Source organism: Hemitrygon akajei, chromosome 4 (genome assembly GCF_048418815.1).
Source record: "Hemitrygon akajei chromosome 4, sHemAka1.3, whole genome shotgun sequence".
Lineage (NCBI taxonomy): Eukaryota > Metazoa > Chordata > Chondrichthyes > Myliobatiformes > Dasyatidae > Hemitrygon > Hemitrygon akajei.
The window spans coordinates 34,806,707-34,824,450 of record NC_133127.1 but is presented as its reverse complement, the minus strand read 5'-3'; the positions used below and the strand labels follow the sequence as shown (position 1 = coordinate 34,824,450).

At 40.5% G+C, this 17,744-nt stretch overlaps 1 protein-coding gene across 1 annotated transcript in view; it reads left to right on the top strand.

The window, feature by feature from the left end:
- Positions 1-14,909, top strand: part of pstpip2 (proline-serine-threonine phosphatase interacting protein 2) — a 144,118-nt gene extending 129,209 nt beyond the window's left edge. Inside the window, exons 13-15 of the mRNA XM_073042290.1 lie at positions 4,341-4,375; positions 5,261-5,323; positions 12,572-14,909. Of these exons, the coding sequence (XP_072898391.1) occupies positions 4,341-4,375; positions 5,261-5,319 (94 nt within the window). The 3' untranslated portion in view covers positions 5,320-5,323; positions 12,572-14,909. The remainder of the gene's footprint in view (positions 1-4,340; positions 4,376-5,260; positions 5,324-12,571) is intronic.
- The last annotated feature ends 2,835 nt before the right edge of the window (positions 14,910-17,744 follow it).

Sequence of the window (17,744 nt, the reverse complement as noted above, 5' to 3'; positions counted from 1 at the left end):
GCCAGACCGACGGGCTGCCCTGGCCTGCTGAAGTTTTATGAGGCGACAGGCAAGTTCAGTTCCCCTAACTTCAAGGTCGTTGGCTCGGGCCTGGGCAGCCTGTGCTGCTTCCTTCAGCGTGCAACGACGCTGACTGAGGTCTTCAATTTCCCTGTCCTTCTGACCACACAAGTGCTGCAAGTGATCAGTAGTTCTAACCTGGCGTCTCAGCAGGGACGCAAACAACCAGAAGGCGCCCCTTTGACTCCCCTTGGCTTTGGGGAACCCTGATTCCTTCAGGAGGGAGACCACATGATGGCCCAGCTTCTCTCCACGGGGCTCTAACTGCTCAGACCAGTCCACTGGTTTTCCGTGGTCTGCCAGCATGCTGGCCAGACTCTCAAATCCCTCCCTTTCATCAGCCCACCTGGGGATCTTATCCTGGGTGCCTGCACTGGCTTTCTTCCCCTTATTCCAGAACATTATCCCCTGTGCTTGTGTCCAGCCAAAACCTATGAGACCCTGCTCTGCAGCGCCAAATGTTGTGATGGAAATAACTGGTTCTTTGAGTCTCAACAGTAGAGGCCTGGACACACACAGTTTTAATAATAAGGAATTTATTTACAAGGGGAAGTCGGGTCAACACAAGCAACTACAATATACAGGAAGCGGTGTGGGGACAGGGTACGGTTACACAAACAAAGAACAAGGGAAAAGCACTACGACAGCTATCCCCCTTGACCTTGGATAGCCACGGCTCCCTTACCAGGACAAACGATAGACCTTCCCAAACATAAATCAATGCACTTACCTTCAATGAGGTGGTCTGTAAGAGAGACCGAGCCAGGCACATGTCTCACCTTTTATAGCATGGGGCTGGGTGAGATAATCCAATTAAGGTGACCAATAATTTAGGTGTGCATTGATTAGTTGGGAGGGACCAAATGTTGATTGGCGTGTGGTGTGTCCTCCGACCAGCCAGGTGGCAGTGCGTCTGTCACGTGGCCGGTATCTCTGGATACAACAGCCATTTATTCTAAAGCCATGCCTCTTCATTCTACGTTCCTAATGAGAGCAGACATCTCTGTATATGCCCATTCTCGATCCCCTTTCGTATGTCTTATCCTCAAATAAGGTTGCTTCCAATTCTTCCAATCCTAAATGTAGGCCACCCCTTCGTCCCAGGAATCTTAATAAGGAGGCACAAGAGACTGCAGATAACCATATAACAATTACAGCAAGGAAACGGGCCATCTCAGCCCTTCTAGTCCGTGCCGAACGCTTACTCTCACCTAGTCCCACTGACCCACGCTCAGCCCATAACCCTCCATTCCTTTCCTGTCCATGTACCTATCCAATTTTACTTTAAATGACAATACTGAACCTGCCTCTACCACTTCTTCTGGAAGCTAGTTCCACACAGCTACCACTCTCTGAGTAAAGAATTCCCCCTCGTGTTACCCTTAAACTTTTGCCCCCTAACTCTCAACTCATGTCCTTTGTTTGAATCTACCCTACTCTCAATGGAAAAAGCCTATCCACGTCAACTCTATCTATCCCCCTCATAATTTTAAATACCTCTATCAAGTCCCCCCTCAACCTTCTATGCTCCAAAGAATAAAGACCTAACTTGTTCAAACTTTTCCTGTAACTTAGGTGCTGAAACCCAGGTAACATTCTAGTAAATCTTCTCTGTACTCTCTCTATTTTGTTGACATCTTTCGTATAATTCAGTGACCAGAACTGTACACAATACTCCAAATTCAGCCTTACCAATGCCTTGTACAATTTTGACATTACATCTCAATTCCTATACTCAATGCTCTGATTTATAAAGGCCAACATACCAAAAGCTTTCTTCACTACCCTATCCACATGAGATTCCACCTTCAGGGAACTATGCACCATTATTCCTAGATCACTCTGCTCTACTGCATTCCTCAATGCCCTACCACTTACCATGTATGTCCTATTTGGATTATTCCTACCAAAATGTAGCACCTCACACTTATCAGCATTAAACTCCATCTGCCATTGTTCAGCCCACTCTTCTAACTGGCCTAAATCTCTCTGCAAGCTTTGAAAACCTACTTCATTATCCACAACGCCACCTATCTTAGTATCATCTGCATACTTACTAATCCAATTTACCACCCCATCATCCAGATCATTAATGTATATGACAAACAACATTGGACCCAGTACAGATCCCTGAGGCACACCACTAGTCACCAGCCTCGAACCTGACAAACAGTTATCCACCACTACTCTCAGGCATCTCCCATCCAGCCACTGTTGAATCCATTTTACTACTTCAATATTAATACCTAACGATTGAAACTTCCTAACTAACCTTCCGTGTGGAACTTTGTCAAAGGCCTTACTGAAGTCCATGTAGACAACATCCGCTGCTTTACCCTCGTCAACTTTCCTCGTAACCTCTTCAAAAAAATTCAATAAGATTTGTCAAACATAACCTTCCACGCACAAATCCATGCTGACTGTTCCTAATCAGACCCTGTCTATCCAGATAATTATATATACCATCTCTAAGAATACTTTCCATTAATTTACCCACCACAGACGTCAAACTGACAGGCCTATAATTGCTAGGTTTACTCTTAGATGATGGAATCCAGAGCAAAAAATAAAGGAAATTGTGGGAGGAACTTAGAGAGTCAAGCAGCATCTGTGGAGGCAGTTTAAGAGCTTGCATCAGAACTTTGGACAGTGCATCAGGAACCCAAGTCTAATATGTTGGTTTTGAGATTCCATTCAGTTCCTGTTGTATTACAGCTTCACTATATTTTAGATTCATTCATTGATTACATGTACATCGAAGCATAGAGTAAACTGCATCGTTTGCACGAACAACCACAATATGAGGATGTGCTGGGGGCAGCCCCCAAACATTGCCACATATTCTGGCGCCAATGTGGTGTATAACATGCCAAGGGGGCAATGATCAGTTTTGGGTCAGCCTGGTCTGTTTCCTGGAAAAGCCCTTCTACACTCATTGAGCCAGGCTTAATAGTACTAGTTCTCTGAGGAATGTGGTTACAGACTGCGTTAGTCTACGTTTCTGCACTGCAGGTAGTCCACAGTGCTTCATAGATGCCCAGTATTGAGCTGCAGATCTGTTCCTAGTCTCTTCCTTGCAGCATATCTGCACTGCACAGCTGTTGGTCTCTTTGCGGAAATGGGTGTTTAAAGATCAACACCTCAGAGTTGGCACAAAGCTCTGGTCTACCAGGCGGCAGTGATCCCTGCCCTCCTGTGTGCCTCTGAAACCTGAGCCGCCCACAGAAGGCACCTTAAGGTGCTGGAAAGATGCCACTGAAGCTGCCTTTCCCCCAAATCCTCCAGATTCATTCCAAGTCTAAGTGTGTATGCGCTCCCGGGCTGCTACACCCAGCAGTGAGGCTCTACGCACAGTTGCATACACAGGGTGTGCCACCTCATTCTTCTGGCCAATGCCAGGGTTCTGAGCTCTGCCGCAGGAGGAGCTTACCAAGTGAACAGGGGCTCTTTGCAGGGAGAAATACAGCATCCAAGTTGATTCCTGGGAATCTTGAGCTATGATCGCTCAGGGTGTTGCAGGGACACGGGATGCCTCAGGATCTCACAGAGGTTTTGCATCACCTCAGAAACTACCCAGCCACCCTGGCAGTTGCTTTGTACCCCACCTGTGGTTTCCTCACTAGCCTCATGAAGCACAAAACTGGGGTGGGAGAAGGTCCTCCTCCCTGCCGGTATTGGACCTCTGAGAAAGTACCTGCCTCACAGCACAACTCTGTTTCAATATTTATTTAAAATTTGGCATTACATTTCCTTTGGAATCTTCAGAGGTATTATTAAATATGTATGTGGAATGGAGCATAGTTTACATTTAATTCCCAGCCCCAAAATGAACATAGAACTGTACTGCGATATGCTCTTCTGTGTTCATTTAGGGGTCGGAAATTGAATTGCAAACTATGTTCATTCCATGTACGTACTTGATTAATACTCTGAAGACGATGTAATGAAAATGTAGGGGGATATACACCAGTTAATTAGTCATAAAGTGGTACTAACCCATCCATGCCTATCTTGCCTGCATTAGGCCTGATTTCTTTTATTTATTTCCTACCCAGATACCTGTCCAAATGCTTTTTAAACATTATTGTATCTGCCTCTTTCTCTAGTAGCTTGTTCCAAAGTCTCTATGTGGAGAATCTTGCCCCTCAGATCTCCTTTAACTTCCCTTTGTCCTTGTACCATGTCCTCTAGTCTTATCCTCCCCCAGCCTAGGAAAAAGACTTCCCTCGTTTGGTCTTGTGAGAGAGCAGTAACATATAATCTTCCTTTTGTTTCCTCAGACGTCTGCCTCTACCGAACCCTGAGAATTCAGCGTGTAAGTAGGCTTACTTAATGAACTTGAACCTTCCCTTCATTCTTTATGGATTGGTTTCAGGCCTTTTGTTCTTGCCTTATTATTTTAGTAGTTCACTTTATTTTGAAGAGGAAATGTGGGTCAGGTGGCAGAGTATTTCCTCACAGAGATTAGATCCTGAGGAAGTGCAGTCTGAACCACAGAAGTCTGTAGTGTGATGAGCAGATTCCATACTGTCTGCTTGGATCACGCTATAGCAATTGTGCAAAGTAATTTTTTTTTTTTAAATCTGGTTTTGATCTCACTGTTTGAATGTGAACCTCCTTCACATTGGGAGCACAGTCTTAATGGTTTAGAAAGCAATTAGAATTGACTTTATTTAACTTACAGAAATAAAAATGGAAAATATTTTGAACTGTTAGGACTGACAGCATCTGTGGCAAAAGAACAGTTGACATTTCACTGATAATCTGAAATGTTGGTATTTTCTGTCTTTAGTTCTGTAGTTTCTTAATTAATATAAATTTAATTTTCCCTATAATTCTTCGAAAAGTAGTGATAAAAACACAAGTAAATGTTTCCATCTGATGCCATGAAGCACCTATGAACACTGAGGTCAAAGTAAGGATTGTATAGAATTATTTTGGAAAAATAAAATGCTCAACACTCAGTGTGTGGTACATAAGAGTCAAACCATTCCTCCTGGATATTTTTTGTATCTTATCCCTGTGGACGGATTGCTCGATCACTCGATCTCTCAAATTGCTACTGCCTGTGTCTACCTGCGTTTGCTGCTAATCCATGCATGTTGTCAAATATTAACCCCCAAGGCCAAACAACATTGACAAAAGCCGTAGAATTCATTGTCCTTAACTTTTTCTCTCTTTGTTTAATCTTTTAATGTAGCTGAACCGCAATATGCTACTGTTGGAGAAGAGGGTTATAGTTTCATTCGATACCATTAACAGTGTAAGTACTATTTGCTGTCCTTTCCCCTTATCCCCCACCCCTCACAAATCCCCAACTCTGCTGGCAGAATTCATTCTCTGTGGCTGCTGTTTGGTAATTCATCATATGACTCAATATTTCCAAACTTCCTCAGAAACTGGAATGAGGCCATTTTACTCTATGCTGATTGACGGCTGTCTAATCTCTAATATTCCCAGTAATCTATCACCTCCACAGGTTCTGTCACCTACCTGCTGTAGGGGTGACTTTTTACTGCTCAATATTAGTGCACTTCTGCTTGGCACCTCTCATTCTTCTCTCGTCACTGAACTGGAGTTGATCTCATTTGATTACAGTGGTGGAGTGAGAGACGTGAGGTTTCAGTTGTGGTGGTGTATATTGCAGCTTGGCTGTGCCTCAGAGGTACTTGGTTTTGAGCCACCGTTCTGAGTCAATCCCATTTGACACCATTGTAGTGCCACACACACGATACTTGTGAGGAAACACTGACAGGCTGGGGCACTCCAATTTCACGAATGATCGATGGTCCAAGAGGGACTTCAAATTGTGAAAGTGCTTTAGTTGGATGCATAAGTACAATGTAGGGAGTAAACAAATACACAGTTATTGCTAGTGAACCTGGGAAGGAATAAAGAAGGAAGCTCTTTATTTGTATGTGGTTAAATTATGGAACTCACTACCACATAGTTGGTTGATTATAAATTTAGAAATTTAGGTTGTACACAAGGGGAAAGCCTGAGGAAGGAATACGTGGTCAAAGGTCAAAGTAGATTTTTTATCGAAGTACATACAGTATATATCACCATATACATCCCTGAGATTCATTTTCTTGTGGGCATACTCAATAAACCTAGAATTATAACCATAACAGGATCAAAGAAAGACTGCCCAACTTGGGCATTCAGCTAGAATGGAGAAGAAAAGGAACTCTGTAAATATAAAAAGAATGAATAATAATAATAAACGCATAAGCAATAAATATTGATAAGGTGGGATGAAGAGTCCTTGAAAGTGAGTCCATTGATTGTGGGAACAGTTCAATGATGAGCAAGTGAAATTGAGTGAAGTTATTCCTTTTGGTTCAAGAACCTGATGGTTGAGGGGTAATAACTGTTCCTGAATCTGGTGGTGCAAGTCCTGTAGCTAATGTATCTTCTTTCTGATGGCAGCAGCGAGAAGAGAGCCTGTCCTGGTTGTTGGAGGACCCTGATGATGGATGCTGCTTTTTGTGACTGTGTTTCAAGTAGCTGTCCTCGGTGGTGGGGAGGGCTTTACCTATGATAGACCGTATCTACTATTTTTGTAGGATTTTCCATTCATGGGCATTGGGTTTCCATACCAGGCTGTGATGCAGCCAGTCAATATACTCTGCACTACACATCTATAGCCATTTGTTGAAGTTTTAGATGTCACGCAAAATCTCCTAAGGAAGTAGAGGCGCTGCCATGCTTTCTTTGTAATTGCACTTGTGTGATGGGCCCAGGACAAGTCCTCTGAAATAATGACACCGAGAAATTTTAAGTTGCTGACCCTCTCCAGCTCTGATCCTTCAATGAGGACTGGATCATGGACCTCCAGTTTCGTTCGCCTGAAGTCACTAATCAGCTCCTTGGGCTTGTTGACTCTGAGTGAGAGGTTGTTGTTACGGCACGGCTAAGGCAGGTTTTCAACCTCCCTCCTTAAAGGCACGGGTGAAGTCTTGATTGGAGTGTGACATCATGGTGGGCTCTCATGCAGCAAATACATTGCGATACTAGTTATGCTTTTAACTAACTTGCCTGCCTTCCTCCTTTATTGTCCACCTGCAGGCAGGGGGTTGGGGGGGGGGGGGGGGGTTCTCTTTGTAAACACATTTTCCACTATGCAGTTTATCATCTGACACTGCAGATGTGGCAAATCATCTGTGCACTATAGAATGTTGTGTAAATTAATTGTGTTGAAAGTGAAGCTCCCCTTTAACATCCTTCTCTCGATCACTCTTATTTCCAAAAGATCACGGTGTGTTTTAAATCATCATAGTACAGACAAGCTCTCATCCACCTTTGTGTAAAGATCAGCTTTATTTGTGATGTGTACATCGAAACATAGTGAAATTTGTGGTTTGTGTCAATTCAAATCAGCGACGGTTGTGCTGGGCAGCCCAGAAGTATTGCCAATATATTGTGCCTGCAACTCACTAATGCTAACGATACATCTTTGAAATGTGGGAGAAACCCACGCGATCATTGAGAGAATGTAGAAACTCCTCACAAACAGCAGTGCCATCAAACCCCAATCGTTGATCCCTGGTACTGTAAAACAATTGTGCTAACCCTCCCAACATTGGGAGGCTTTAAACTAATCTGGTGGGGAATGGGAACTGGAGACATAGGGTTTCGGGTGGGGCTGCCCACCACAAGTAGATGCAGTCCGTAGTGAGACTGAAGGACAGGCAGATGACAGGGCAAAATTGTAGTCAGTGGGATGAGTTGAAATGTAACATGGGGGCAAAATCAAAAGTGTAATTATTACAGGACTGAAGGTGCTGTATTTGACTGCAGTATACGGAGTAAGGTAGATGAACTTGTAGTATAGTTAAATGTGTGACATTGTGAGCATCTCTGAGTCATGGCTTAAAGAAGATCATAGTTGGGAGCTTAACATCCAAGGATACACATTGTATCGCAAGGACAGGTAGGTGGGGGAGGGAGGAGTGCCCCAGATTGTAAGAAATAAAATAAAATCCTCAGAAAGAGGTGACCTAGGATCGGAAGATGTAGAATCCTTGTGGACAGAGTTAAGAAATTGCAAAGGTAATACCCTGATGGGAGTTGTATACAGGCCTTCAAATAGTAGCCAAACTATGGGATACAAATTACGACGGGAGATAGAAAAGACATGTAAAAAGGACAATGTTATAATAGTCATGAGAGATTTCAAACTGCAGGTAGATTGGGAAAAGTCAGGTTTGTCCTGGATCGCAAGAGAAGGAATTCGTAGAATGCCTACAAGGTGCCTTTTTTGAGGAGCTTGTGGTTAAGCCCACTAGGGAAAGGGCAATTCTGGATTGGGTGTTGTGCAATGAACCAGATTTGATTACTGAGGGGGTAGTGATGGAATTCACCCTGCAGTTCGAGAGGGAGAAGATAAAGTCAGACGTATCAATATTACCATGGAGTAAAGGGAATTACAAAAGTTACAGAGGCACAAGAGAGGGACTGGCCAAAGTTAATTGGAGGAGTAATTCTAGCAGATCAGCAAAGGCTGGAGTTTCTGCGAACAGTTCAGTAGGCACAAGATGGATAGGTCCCTGAGATGAAGAAATATTCTAAATTGAAGATGACACAACTTTGACTGACAAGGGAAGTTAGAAGCAACATAAAAGCAAACGAAAAGGCACTTAATATAGCAAAAATTAGTGGGAAGTTAGAGGATGAAGAAGCTTTTTTTCCCTAATATTTTTTATTAGTTTCTACATAGAAGAATACAGAGTACAAGAAAGTGTATATAAAAGGTCAGAAAAGATTTTAAAAAGACTATCAATTACATTATATCTGTTCATAATAACAATCTCATTACCCTGTATTCATGAAAGTTAATCAATAGTTATATTGAAATATACTAATTTATTACAAAAAAAAGAATCTAACCCCTACAAAGACCAAAGCTGTTTATTAAGGAGAAAAGGTAAATTACCTTCTCAAATAATAAAAATTAATAATAGCCAACATCTGAGTTTAAACAATGAATTAAAGGTTTTGAAAATAATTCAGAAAAAGTCCCCACAATGTTTGAAAATCATGACGAGATTCAGAAATTGAACAATGAATCTCTCTAAATCTAAACATGACATAGCGTCGCATAACCATTGAGCATGAGCAGGAGGAAAAACATCTTTCCATTTAAATAAAAGCGTCCTCCAAGCTATAAGAGAGCAAAAGGCCAAAATATGTAACTCAGATGCCTTCAGCTTAATATCTTGTCCTGCAATGATACCAAATTGGGCCATCAGAGGGTTAGGCTTAAAATTGACTTTAAAAAGTAAGGAAAAAGTTTGAAAAACTTCCTTCCAATATTTTTCAAGATTCAGACAAGTCCAAAACATATGAATTAATGAAGCTTCTCCATTATTACATCTGTCACAGTAGGGAGATATATCCGAATAAAAACGAGATAGCTTATCCTTAGTCATATGAGCTCTATGCACCACCTTAAATTGTACGAGGAAATGACGAGCACTAGCGATGAAGTATTAACCAGTTTAAAAATTTCATTCCACGTTTCCTCAGATATTGATGTCTGTAAATCTTGTTCCCAGAGATTCTTAAATTTGTCTAAAGGAACATTCCTCATCTCCAGTAACATACCATAAATATTAGATATTGAACCATTATGAAAATGTGTCAAACTAAAAATTATGTCTAGTAAGTTCTTAACCGAACTTATAGGAAATGTGCATAATTGAGATCTTAAAAAGTCTCTGATTGTAAATATCTAAAAAAGTGAGTTTTGGGTAAGCTATATTTAGCTGACAATTGCTCAAATGAAAAGAGGTTTCCTCCAACAAACAGATCCCAAAAACATTTAATACCCAACCTGCAAACACGAGGAAATCTGCAGATGCTGGAAATTCAAGCAACACACACAAAATGCTGCCTGGCCTGCTGTGTTCCACCAGCATTTTGTGTGTGTTGCTTAATACCCAACCTGTCCCAATCAGTCATGGAGGGTTTTTTAAAAAAATTAGAATAAATGGGACTTGAAGGGAAAATCTCAATAAACCAAAGTGTTTTCTAAATTGTATCCAGATCCTCAGAGTATGTTTAACTATTAAATTATCAGTTAGTTTATTTTCAAATAAATGAAGTGAGGATCCAAGGAGAGAAATAATAGATAATTTATTAACAGAGTTAGCTTCTAAAGAGACCCATACTGGACAGTCTACACGATTAATATAGCTAAAATGTAAGATATCATATATTAACTACCCAGCAATAAAACCTAAAATTAAATAAGGCAAAACCTCCAGACTTTTTAAATTTTTGAAGATGAACTTTATTTAAACGAGGATGTTTATTTTTCCATATATAAGAGGATAAAATAGAATCAAGAGAGTCAAAAGAGTGGAATAAAAACGGGTAAAGCCTGAAAAAGATATATAAATTTAGGTAGAATATTCATTTTAATAGAATTAATTCGTCCAATCAATGATAGTGAAAGAGGTGACCAATTTAATGATAATCCTTTTTACCTGATTCAGTAAAGTAAGAAAGTTTTCCTTAAACAGGTGTTTGTAATTCTTTGTGACTATTACAACCAAGTACGTAAATTGATTCCTTACAACTTTAAAAGGGAGATTAGTATTAATTGATACAAAATTAGTTAAAGGAAATAATTCACTCTTGCGTAGGTTCAGTTTATATCCTGAAAGCTGGCTAAAACAGGAGAGTAAAGAAAGTACGCAAGGTAACGAGGTCTCAACATTAGAGATAAACAGCAATATATCATCAGCGTAAAGCGAAATTTTGTGAGTAATACCTCTCCTTAAAATACCACAGATATCATTAGATTCTCGAAAAGCAATGGCAAGGGGTTCTAAACCTAGATCAAAGAGCTCAACGGACAGCCTTGTCTAGTATCACGATGAAGCTTAAATGGTTTGGAATTTTGAAAATTAGTAAGAACCTGAGCAGGAAATAGATAAAGTAATTTAATCCATTGAATAAAATCTGGTCCAAAATTAAATTTTTCTAAGGTTTTAAATAAATAATTCCATTCAACCCGATCGAAAGCCTTCTCAGCATCTAAGGATATCACACATTCTGATATCTCCCGGGAGGGAAAGTAAAGGAAGCTTTTAAAAACCATCACAAGGCAACTAAAAAAGCCATAAAGAGAGAAAAAATGAAATATGAAGATAAGCTAGCCAATAATATATAAAAGGAGACCAAATATTTTTTTCAGATATATAAAGAGTAAAAGAGAGGTGAGAGTGGATATTGGACCACTGGAAAATTACACTGAAAAGGTAGTAATGGGGGACAAAGAAATGGCGGACAAACTTAGTAAGTATTTTGCATGGTCTTCACTCAGGAATATACCAGCAGTGTGCCAGAAATTCGAGAGTGTTGGGACAAACGTGAGTGTGGTTATTGTTACTAAGGAGAAGGTGAAGCTGAAAGGTCTGAAGGTTGATAAGTCACCTGGATCAGATGGTGCACACCCCAGGGTTCTGAAAGAGGTGGCTGAAGAGATTGAGGAGACATTAGTAATGATCTTTCAAGAATCACCAGATTCTGGAATGGTTCTGGAGGAATAGAAATTTGCAAATGTCACTCCACTCTTCAAGAAATTTAGACCAGCTAGCCTGACCTTGGTGGTTAGGAAGATGTTGGAGTCCATTATTAAGGATGAAGTTTTGGGGTATTTGGAGACGTGTGATAAAATAGACCAAAGTCAGCATGGTTTCCTTCTGATGGAATTCTTTGAGGAAATAACAGGCAGAGAGTCAGCGGATGTTATCTTGGATTTTCAGGTGGCCTTTGACAAGGTGCTGCACATGAGGCTGCTGAATAAGATATTACAGGAAAGGTACCAGGTTGACTAACTGACAGGAAGCAAAGAGTGAGAATAACAGGGACCTTTTCTGGTTGGCTACCTGTGACTAGCAGTTCTTTTCACTTTATGTCATTGATTTGGATGATGGAGTTGATGGCTGTGTGGCTAAGTTTGCAGATGATATGAAGATAGGTGGAGAGGCAGGTAATTTGCAGAAGTAGGGAGTTTGCAGGACCTAAACATTTTGGGAGAATGGGCAAATACATGGCAGATGGAATATAGTGGAGGGAAGTATGTGGTCATGCGCTTTGGCTGGAGTGAAAACACAAGTTTTGTACACCAGATTCCAGTTTCCTGTCGAGTAGCTGACTGCTTCGGAACCAGGATCCCTAAGCTTATACTGTACATTCTTGGATTCTTTCAGCATTCCTAGGGAGATCTGAGATGTTAACACATGAATTGGATGTATTACAGCCTGTATCTGTAAAGGTCTGTTTTGTTTACTGTATTATTTGACTGTACTGTGACATGTGACTTGCAATTGGTATATTTAAAACAGTCACATGCCACGGATAATTTAAAATTAGTACCAAGCCAAATAAGCAAATATTGGATTGAATTTTCTACATATAGATTATCTATATAAAACACTTTGGTGATATGTGGATCATCTCAGTTAATGTTTTCAGTGCTAACTGCTTATGTCCACAGATTACAACAGCACAAATGCCAACAGGTGCTCTGTGATGTTGGAACATCAACATACTGGCCACCAAGAGATGCAAGATCATTTGAAGATGGCGATTTGGGTTACTACCACAGAATGCAGCCTTTGCTGCCAGAATTTATACATACACACATGTTTCTACATCACAACAATTTGCCAATAATACCAAATGCTTTGAGTGCCAATATCAATTAGGAAGGAATTGTGAATTCATTGTTGGCCTCTTTCCTCCCTCCACCCCATGTCAAACTAAAAGACTAATTCCACAATGGCGTGTCTTTTATGGCTCAAGTAACAGAGAAATTCTATATGGGGAAACTATTGGATCTCTACACTAGTGCTGATGGATCAAGGGTGGAGTGGTGGTAAGGGTTAAACAGAGATAAATAGTACATTATCCAGGGATGCTGAAATAAATTATTAGCCTCAACCTATAAATCTACACAAAGCTGTTGAAGAAAAATAAGGTGAAGGCTCCTCTTCAATCAAATCGTGAACTGAGTTCTCACCTAAATGCTCATTATGCACTATTTTTTTGGACGTAGGAAATGTGTAGATAGGTAGATACTAAAATGGAAGTACTTTTTCCAACCAAAAATAACATTGGTTTCTTAATGGAGCCCTGAGTATGCTTCAATAGCAATTGTTGTAATAGAGGCTGTACAGTTTAGGTGGAGGGAAGGTGGTTGGACTCAAAATAACATGGGTGTTAATTAATTTTATTTGGGAGAAGAGATTGGGTAAAAATCCTTGAAATATGTATTTGCTATGTTTGATAAACTCCATATAACAGTGTGAACAAAATGTAAAATTAACCCACTTCTCTGCCTTCATAATCTTGACAATCTGCAATGAAGCATGGGAGTGTGCTCATTAAATCAAGGAGGTAAATATTCGCTAAACAAAAATGGGTACCGAGAATATTAGAGAAAGTCATAGACCCTTGTCTTCTGCTTTTAGGCTTTTAGCTACGTCCCTTGTCTGATTCAAGGTGGTACCTTATTTCCATTTTGCCTTTGCACCAGCATGCTGGTAAACTATCAATTTCAGTGAGCAAGGATAGACCAGGTGAAAAGGAACCATTCATTTACCTGTCGCTATACTGTAGTCTATAAGTCCAAGTACATTTGCAAGCCAAATGAAGTTTTAACATTGTTATGTACCCTGAGCTTCTGTAGAGTTTATTTCAAGTCTAATTTGTATTAATAATGTAATTGATTTGAAGGGCTGCTATCTTTTTTTTTGTAAGACCAGCTCAATCCTTGGATCAACTTCTGTGTTTTATTTTCTTGCAGTACGTGACCCATCGACTAGTTAAAAAGATCTGTCATTACCTCCCTGTGATGCTTCCTCTGTTCACTTTTCCATGCAATTCTCATTCTTCAGTCTATTTTAAATAAAAATGAATTCTATTCAAAGCACAGAGGCAGAGCCTTTGAGTATTTGCAGAGTGGATTCACTTTATATTCAACAGCTGTAGTCAGGGATTTAGATAGATGGGGCCTACTTTAACTTGCAAAACAACAGTCTTTTGAAAACTATAAAATCTATATTTTTAAGCAGCATTTTATAAGGAGTAACTAGAAGCCAACTATAGTAAATACAGTTGTACAAATGTGTTTGTAATATTTTTGTAACTAAGTTACTGATGATTAGAATAAAAACACAAAATGCTGGAAATACTCAGTGGATCAGACCACATCTGTGGGAAAGTAGAGTTAACATTTTTGGGTCAAAGCTCAGCAGCAGACTGTTGTAGCAGGTATGGTATCAATTAACACTTGAATACAAGATCCACACCCTTAGAAGGGAAGAGGAAAAGCAGCAGCATTAGTGGTTGGCCATCTCGGGTAGAGTTTAGTTTAAAGATGTGAGGAAAAAGCACCATAGGTACTGCTGAATATTACTAACTCACATTGAAATGTTCATTCATTTCAATGGTGTGTTAAGTTACTTGCTAGCTAAACATTATTTATTTTGATGCTTGAGTTTTACAGTAAAGACATGGGTGTTTTTTTGTGGAAAATCAATTGTAGTCTTTACACCAAATAATTTATGCTTGATGTGGATACTGGATAATGCTTCAAAATTGTTTTTAAATTCTTTTAATATTATTTGTGTAGAAAAAATGCATATACTTCAACTGTGTTCTTGAAATAATTTAAAATGGGCAGTTCCTAACTGGCAGTCGATTGTCTTTCCCAGGTTTAACTGGAAAGATGAAAAACAAAGGTAACTATCGTCCTTTGTATTAAAGGAAAGGTCTACCATTTAATGAGATTTAAAATGTACTGCTTCCATTAAACATTGTCAAATTAGAAACATTGTGTACATATTTCATTGACTCAACTCATTCGTCCCTGATAGCCACACACAGGTTTGTTAACTTACTGATGGTATACAATTGGATGTGTGAAAGAGGTTTTTTTTTTGGGGGGGGGGGGGGGCAGTAGGGGGAACCTGAACGGTGTTGGCAAGCTTGAATAGGTTATTCTGGTAAAGCTGTTTTAATCCAAGTGTTCTTTAAAAATGATTTTGAACATGCAGAACACATTTCCAAACACTTATTTGAGGGTTCTATCGGAATCCTGGAGAACAGACTATCTCACAAATGGCGGTAGGGGAAGGGCTTAAAATTTTGATTCGGAACACTGGAAAACTCAGTGGGTTAAGCAGCAACTGGGGAGGGAAAATATGTAAGTAGGCTTTTTGGGTTGAGTTCCTGCAACAGGACTTGGAGGGAAGAGGAGTGATGGCTGGTATGTAGCAGTAGAGGCTGATGGAACTACACAAGAAGGGGATTATGGGCGGACAGAGCCAGTGGAGAAGATAGAAAAGGTGAACAGAAGGGGAAGAAAACTATATTGACACGTGAGTGTGTCAGGGACAAGAACAACGGGGGTGTAAGTTAACTCAAACTGGAAAATTCTATGTTTGTACTGTTGGGATGTAAGCTACCTGTAGAACATGAGATGTTCTTCCAATTTGCATTTTGCCTCTGTGGCTTTGGGGAAGGCTGAGGACAGACATGTCAGTGAAGCAATGTGTAGAGTTGGCAAAAATGGTAGTGGCTGGTTGGATGAAAGACATGGACCACCAAGGGCACTCTTCTGTTGTTCTCACCCTTATCCTACTTTATACCTTAAATCTTTCCTTTCCTGTTCAGTCCTGACCTGAAGTATTAACTTGCACTTTTGGCCTCTATAGCTGCAGCTTGACCTGCTGACTCCATCCATGTAACTTGCCTTGCGCCCTCAGCTCCTGGTGGAGTTGTCGGGACGCTGTCCTGACAAATATTGCACCAGTCTGTTCCATCTGTCGCGGTTGTGTGCCAGAGCCTGGGTCACTGTAAATATTTTCCCTGTCCATTCTTTAATGTTGTCCATCCATCTTCTTCTGTCTGCCTCTCCTTTTCCCCTCTACAGTTCCTTGTAGAACGGTCTTTGCAAGGCCACTGGATCTTGTTACGTGGCTGTACCATCTCAGCTTTCTTTTCTTCACCGTTATGAGAAGGTCTTCATGAGGGCCAATGTGGTGCTGGATGGTCTTGCAGACCTGCTCGTTTGTGATGTGGTCCAAGTATGAGATGCCCAAGATGTTGCGTTAGCATCTCACTTCCAATGCTTGTATCTTCCTCTGTAGCTCTGCTGTGAGGGTCCACGTCTCGCATGTGTACAGGAAGATGGAGAATACCAATGCACGCAGGAGTCTGATCTTGTACTTCATGGTGATGTTGCTGTCCTTCCATATTGTCTTGAGTTTGGATAGTGCAGTCATTGTCTGTGCAGTTCTTGCCAGGACTTCTGGTCTTGATCCTTCATCACTGATGATTGCCCCCACTGTCTCAAGTTTCTGGCCATTGACTGAGATGTCTGTTGTGATGGCACCATAGGCATTTGCCATGAGCTTGGTTTTCTCAGCACTTATTTCCATTCCAAACTTTGTGGAGGCTCTGTCAAGATGGCTGACTAGGTTGGCCAGTTCGTCCTCTTTTCCTGCAAGTCCATCAATGTCGTCAGCAAATCTTAGGTTTGTGATGTTCCTCTCTCCGATGCTGACTGTGCCCACATGATCTTCAAGGGCATCACTCATAATCCAGTCCAGGAATATGTTGAAGAGAGTGGGAGAGAGGAGGCAGCCCTAATGGACTCCTACAGAGGTATGGAACCACTCCCCAATGGTGCCGAGTGAGTACTGCACTGATTGCCTTGGCATAAAGCTGATGGATTGTATCTTCATGGTGGCCCATAAGGCATCATGCCAGATTCTGTCAAACACCTTCTTGAAGTCTATGAAGACATGGTAGAACTCTCTGCTGCTGAAGGTGTTTTTCACAGAGGGTGCAGAGGTGGAAAATCTGCTCAGTGGTGCTTCTGACCTTATGGAAACCTGCTTGTTCCTCGGCAATGATGTCTTCTGCCGGAGGTCTCAGTCTGTTCAAGATGATTTTATGTGTAAGTTGGGATATTTCCCCTCAGTAAAGCATCAGGCAGAGATCAACGTTACTTCGAAAGAAAATCCCGATAAGTGATCATATCAATTTAATGATACAACTGGAGCTGAGGCTTAAATAAATACGATTATTTTCTCATTTCAGTGCAAGTCAAAGTTGAGTTTAATGTACAAGTACATAGATGCATGGCTAGAATGAAAAACTTATTTGCAACACCACAGGCATACAGTGTAAATAAATTATGAATAATCTTGCAGCTTTTGACATGACAGCATTTTAAATATCATCACTGCAATGGAATTTTCTTAGTAAAACTATTTATTTTGTGTATTCTGGCCCAGTCTACCTCCACCTTTTGAATTTTTTTTTAACCAATGATAAAAGAAAGATAGTTGGAATTTTAAAGATTTCTTGAATTTTCCAAATTTGGAAAGTAGATTAGCAACCACACATGAAAAAACTTTACATAAATATATTGTCCATTTCAAACTTTTACTAACAGCTTATTCCCACAAGTTGTAGAGAACAGAAGAAAGGACTGGTAAAGATGTTAGAAGTGACAATCCAGGGCTCAACTTTTACTAGTTTCCTATCACCTCAAAGACTAAAAACCGTCTAGCACAGAACAGGATTCCTTGGTCAGAAAACTGCAGGAGGCATGCACATGGGAGAGGGAAACTACTCATTTTGTTACTCTTTCTAAA